The sequence below is a fragment of the Lepidochelys kempii genome, chromosome 6, assembly GCF_965140265.1.
Source record: "Lepidochelys kempii isolate rLepKem1 chromosome 6, rLepKem1.hap2, whole genome shotgun sequence".
Taxonomy (NCBI): domain Eukaryota; kingdom Metazoa; phylum Chordata; order Testudines; family Cheloniidae; genus Lepidochelys; species Lepidochelys kempii.
In genome coordinates this window covers 2960610-2967052 of record NC_133261.1, presented here as the reverse complement: position 1 = coordinate 2967052, position 6443 = coordinate 2960610, and the positions used below count along the sequence as shown (strand labels likewise).

Sequence of the window (6443 nt, the reverse complement as noted above, 5' to 3'; positions counted from 1 at the left end):
GGCAGGCTTAGGTAAAGTCCCGCTGTCCCAGTCATGACTGCAACCAATGCCCCTTATACCCCATTTCCAGACAAAAGCCAGGTGAACTAAGGGAGGAACCTATCCACATAACATCTCAGAGACCTAGCTCACCAGCTGTTGCTGTACTTGGACTTCACAGATCGGGGAAGTCGTTTCCCCAGATCCAGGCTGTCCAATCAGCTAAGGACCTGACTGAGCCATCCTACTCAATTGTCATTTGTAGCCCCCAAAATGTATCCCCCACTGCCTGGGGTTGCCAATTCCTGACCACGCTTTGCACCAAGGCTCACAAACTGACCTGCCATAAGGACCACCCTAGAAACCCCAACCTTGGTGTCCCCCTCTCTGACAAGCAGTAGATCATCGGCGTTGCTCTCCTATTCATCCATTGCTGACGCCGTCCACCCCATTCCTGTCCCTGGCCCAGCCATCTGGTTAGCCCTCCCTCCTAGTACAGCGTCCCCTGGGATTGAAAGGTGCTGCAATTGCACAGCCTGTTTCCGTGGGGGCAGAAGAAATAACAGCAACTCCGGCAACACCAGGCCGGCAGCAGAAGCAGTAATCTGCCGAGCTTCCAAAACTCCCATTGCTCAGACCTTCATTAACTCCTCTAGTGTATTCCCATAGGACTTGCCCAAGACTGTTACAATCTGTTGGCTCTTCAGGTGCACGTGTCTAATGAGTTGGTGAGGTCTCAGTACAGTTGCTGACTGGGCAGGTGTCAGCAAAGCAAAAGCCACCATCACAACTCGCACCAGGTGCCCCCCCCCCCAGAATCCTGGGGGCTGAATTCCCCAGTCCGATAGCAGCTGTCAGGGGTGGGGTCTTGCATAGTCATGGCTGAGACGCATTTCGGGGGAATTTCTTTGTCTGCGTGGTGGGCACCTGGTCTAGTAATAACTGTGGAACATTCACTCTCCAGCTCTGTCAGTCCAACCCCTCTCTCTAGCCTCGATACATTTTAAATACAGAACAACCAACAAAACATGAATGGAAAATGGAAAACATGTTCCTCAAAGGGGAGAGTTTAATTGGACTGAGCCAGCGCTAGGGTCCCAGTCAAATGCCCACTGAAGTCGATAGGAAGATTCCTATTAACGTCAATGGGTGTAGGGCCAGATTTTTAAGGATATTTACAATTAATGTGACTTAGGCACCTAAGTACCTTTCAAAATCTGACCCCTTTGTGCTTTAATTTCTTTGTAAGAAAAGAAAAAGGAAAGGAAAACAAACTCTCAGAAATAGGGCTTATCAGTGGAAGGAGCAAGGAGTACAGTCCGAGTGGAAGACTAATTATATTTCAGCAAATTCTTCTATTTAGTGCTAGATGAAGGATGCATTAGAGATTCACAGGACAGACAGACAGTTGGGATGGTTACATTGGCTTCATTGTCAAAGCTTTCTGAGTTTTTTTTTGTTTTTTTTTTTTTTGTAATTTCTGCTACTTTAACCTGCTCCTGAAGAAAAGTCCTTCAGGGGCAATCAGCTTAAGAACCTACAGGGAAGCCTGGTTCCTACAGGGCTATTTAAAGTGTGGCATTGGCCAATCAGTAGAGTAAAGAGTTTGTTGCCAGATGATGTTTAAACCTCACCCCCAGGCGAGAAATGAGACCCATTCTTAGGGTCCCTCTATGCAATCCAGAGGTCACTAATGATGTGCCTAAGGATCTGGGAAGGGTATTTAATCCCGTCAGCACTGAGTTAAATTTTCATACCAAGGCCCTTCTGAGCTCAGAATGGACCAATGGCTGTTTCTGTCCTTACTGGCAGACCTTGACCTAAGTGAGTAGCTGCCTTCCCTATCTCTCTGATCAGGTCTCTTTCTTCTTCTGACAGTCGTTGATCTCCTCGGGAGGAAGTTGAAGGAGAAATAATTAAAGTAAGTTATGTGAAAACCACAGAATCATAGAATCATAGAATATCAGATTGGAAGGCACCTCAGGAGGTCATCTAGTCCAGCCCCCTGCTCAAAGCAGGACTAATCCCCAACTAAATCATCCCAGCCTGAGCTTTGTCAAGCCTGACCTTAAAAACCTCTAAGGAAGGAGATTCCACCAGCTCTCCAGGTAACGCATTCCAGTGATTCACCACTCTCCTAGTGAAAATTTTTTTCCTAATATCCAACCTAATATCCAACCTAATATCCTCCCCCCACTGCAACTTGAGACCATTACTCCTTGTTCTGTCATCTGCTACCACTGAGAACAGTCTAGAGCCACCCTCTTTGAAACCCCCTTTCAGGTAGTTGAAAGCAGCTATCAAATCCCCCCTCATTCTTCTCTTCTGTAGACTAAACATCCCCAGTTCCCTCAGCCTCTCCTCATAAGTCATGTGTTCCAGACCCCTAATCATTTTTGTTGCCCTCTGCTGGACTCTTTCCAGTTTTTCCACATCCTTCTTGTAGTGTGGGGCCCAAAACTGGACACAGTACTCCAGATGAGGCCTCACCAATGTCGAATAGAGGGGAATGATCACGTCCCTCGATCTGCTGGCAATGCCCATACTTATGCAGCCCAAAATGCCATTAACCTTCTTGCCAACACTGTTGGCACACTGTTGACTCCTATCCAGCTTCTCATCCACTGTAACCCCTAGGTCCTTTTCTGCAGAAAATTCATGCACCTGGGGTCCAAACTCTGATTCCAGAAGCATTTGCAAAGCAATTCAATTTTTTATAGCATCAGCCAAGTTCTAGGTGGCAAACATTTGAGGTTTATTTTGCTAAAAACTCAACTTAGGTTTGCTGCTGTGACTTATTAACAAGTTGCATGACACCGGGACCCCCTTAAACCCAACTTTTAATTATACTGAAGGGAACCCACTCTAAGAATTGTTAACAGATTTTGTGGAGAGTCTGTGATCATAGTTACAAGCAGTGAGAACAGGAAGCAAAATCATTTGGTTTTGGAACCAATGTCCTGTCAATTTAAAAGTTAATAGGGCCAAATCCAGAGCTGGTATCAGTTGACATGGCTGTCTAGACTCCAAATACCAGCTGGGGATCTGGATCACTGATTAACTTCAACAGAGATATGCTGATTTATACCTGCTGGGGACTTGCCCAATGCTTGATTCCTCCGGGCAGCGCTATAGGTGTTCGCCAAGGTAACGGCTCACTAAGTATTATGGTCACAATAACTAGGAGTTCAAAATACACAAACACTTGATGTCACTGGGTTATTAGTATTTTGAACCCAAATCTGCAGCCAGCGCTCAAGGGTTTAGGCTTTTTACAGGCTCTGACTGATACTCAAGACAGTAATTCTCCGGAGCATTGTCCAGGAGCTGGTGAGCCAAACAAACCAAGAGAAGGGAGAGAGAGCAGACTCTCATGCCCAGCCACCTGTCAGGGAGTGAGGAAGACCATTTCACCCACCCATCCCTCTCCCATTTACCAACCATCCAGAGAGATGGGGAGAGGAAAGGGATTCAGCCATGACTTCCAAGAGGTAGTTAGGGAAAGAGGATCGTGAGGAATGATGAAGGAAAAGGGGGAACAGAAGCTGCAGCCTCTCAGCTACCTCCACAGCAATCGATCCTCCCCGCCCATACGCACACATGAAATTCTGTGTATAGTTTCTCTCAAGTTGCAGACTGGGCCTGGTGTGCTCCCTATTAGTTCCCCTGAAGACTGTATTTTATCTCAACTTCCTCAAGAGCTATGTAAAGATTCATCTCCAAAGGGGACTTTAATAAATAGCTGAGAAGGTGATATTACCATCTGCCCCATATATTCCATTCAATTTCCTGAGGTTGTCTGGTTTCTGCTTGCCCTGGCTCCTGGGGGTGAGGTCCAGTTAAATAGCCTCAAGTTTGTTTGGGGTATTGAAAACCAGTATCATGGTGTGATGACATGTTATCTTTATGTTGAGTCAACAAGTCTTTTACCAAGCTGTTCTTAGGACACAATGACATCACATGCTGATGTGACCTCACAATGCACTATCAGGGCTTCTGGGACATGACTCTTTTTTTACTGTGGGGCAAATTCCAAGAGGCGGGAACCACAGGTGGAGGAGGTGATAAGCTAGGAGGCCCTTTCCCACCCATCTCAAACCATCCCAAGTCTACATTAACCAAATACCATTGCCTTCTACCAATTGTTTCGCTGGGTGAATGAAATAACCTAGTCATCACAATACAGCTCCTTGCTCCTTGGCCTATTCGTGTTAGCCTTGTCCATGAGAGACAAGCACAAGGGTGAAAAAGTTCAGGGTTGCTCCTTCTCCGGAGATTGCTAGCCATGGTATCCAAGTGGGGTAGTTCTCTTGGGTGGCCTTGATGGCTCATAGTCTAAAAAGATGATCTTTCTGCCCGGGTATGAGATGGGAGCATAGGGAGGGACCATATACATTTGTTTTAGAGGAGTCTCTTATTCTCACAACTGGAGATATGCTCTGCCTTGTGTGTTCTGAATTTCTGGTGGTCACACTCCGAGAGTTTGCAGGAATCTGTTGATTGTGAGGAGAAGTATTCATGTCTCAAATGGAATGTCGCTTCCTTAGGAGGGTAAGTAGCTGGATTGTGGTATTCAAATGAGGGTGGAGTTGTTCATTATGGGTCATGCGCCAGATTTCAAATGTCTTAACCATTGCCACTCACAAACATTCTCTTTTCAGATAGGTCAAAAGAACCCCATTCCATGACTCTCTCCAAAATAGCTCTAATTCCAAAGAGACCCATATTGCACAACCATCTGTGGGCAGCTTAATTAAAATGTACGGCACTGACATGACATAAATGGCATTGTACTTAAACGCAAAGCTAGATGGTTCGGAATGCTGCATGCTACACCTAAGATGCAATAAGCTTTGTTTCTCCCTCGCTCATAATGATAATTGTTTGCAAAGGGACATAGCAAAACAAGGACAGATGAAAGCTCAAAGGGATTCACACAGTTTTATACTATTTTATAGATATACATTTTCATTTAACAGATCCTCAGCAAGCGTTCACAATGAAATAGAATAGCAATAGGAGGATTCAGAGAAAATCACTGGGAATTTTCACAGAAAAACCGAACACCCCTGATATTAAACTCTCTTTTCTCTAAAATTCCTGCTGAACAGCATTACTATGCAGAACTCCCATCATTTTACACATTGCATTTTCCCTTTCACCCCTAATGTCACTTTTCTGCTCCCTAATTTTCTCATGGCTTTTTTCACCTCCTTATTGCGTAGGGTGTAGATCAAGGGATTCAGAAAGGGGATGACAATGGTGTAGAACACCGCGACCATCTTATCCGCCGAGAAGGTGGTGGAAGGTCTTAAATACATGAAGATACATGGCCCGAAAAATATAATCACTACAGCAATATGGGAGGCACAAGTGGAAATAGCTTTGCGACGACCTTCGGAGGAGCGAGTTCTCAAGGAGACTAAGATGATGACATAGGACACAACCAGCACAACAAAAGAGGTCAGGGAAATCAACCCCGTATTGGCAAGGATCATGATGCCAACAAGATAAGTGTCAGTGCAGGCCAGTTTCAGCAAAGGGTGCACATCACAAAAATAGTGGTCAATCTCGTTGGGCCCACAGAAGGGTAAATGGATGGTCAGGACAGTCTGAACCATGGAATGCACAAAGCCGCCCACCCATGAAGCCATCACAAGGGAGCCACAAACACATCCAGTCATGATGGTTGTGTAATGGAGGGGTTTGCAGATCGCAATGTAACGATCATACGCCATCACTGTGAGGAGGAAGATTTCAGTGCACCCAAAGAAATGGGCCACAAACAGCTGGGCTATGCAGCCATCAAAGGAGATGGTTTTCCTCTCCACAAAGAAGTCTGTAATCAGTTTTGGGGCTGTGACAGAGGAAAGGCACATGTCTACAAAGGACAGATAGCTGAGGAAGAAATACATGGGAGACTTCAGATACTGGCTGCTCTTTACAGTGACAATGATGAGAAGATTTCCCAGCAAAGTAGCGATATAGAGGAGTAAAAAGAATACAAAACACACTGGCCATAACTTCTCATTGTGGCAAAGTCCCAAAAGGATGAATTCAGTCACATTCTGTGTGGGCTCCATGTACTCAGTTTAAATGATGGGTATATGCAATACCGCTAATCCACCTGCCATGACACAAGACAAAGATAGGAAGAATCAACACATATTGACCAGTGATGAGGTGAATATCAAGATGCATTGACTGAAGTGGTAGACTTTGTCCAAAAATAAAAATGAGCAATATGTAACTCAAGGAACTAGAGGAAAATGGCTTGAGTTACATATTGCCATGAACAGTATATACTCAAAATAATTAGAGTGGAAAATCTGAAGATGATTCATTCTAGTCTTGCCCCACAATGAATCATCAAAGGCTTTAATTGTAAGTGAAAAACTGAACCTTAACTATGCTTTGCAATCAGCTCTTCCATGATACAAATTCTATTTTATTCTTATTGCATT

General features: G+C 44.8%; 1 protein-coding gene across 1 annotated transcript; it reads right to left on the bottom strand.

Moving 5' to 3' along the window:
• Nucleotides 1-5111: 5111 nt before the first annotated feature.
• LOC140912431 (olfactory receptor 4S2-like) lies at nucleotides 5112-6062 on the bottom strand. Its single transcript, XM_073346823.1, has one exon. The coding sequence runs from the start codon at nucleotides 6060-6062 to the stop codon at nucleotides 5112-5114; it is 951 nt and encodes a 316-aa protein (XP_073202924.1).
• Between the last annotated feature and the right edge of the window lie 381 nt (nucleotides 6063-6443).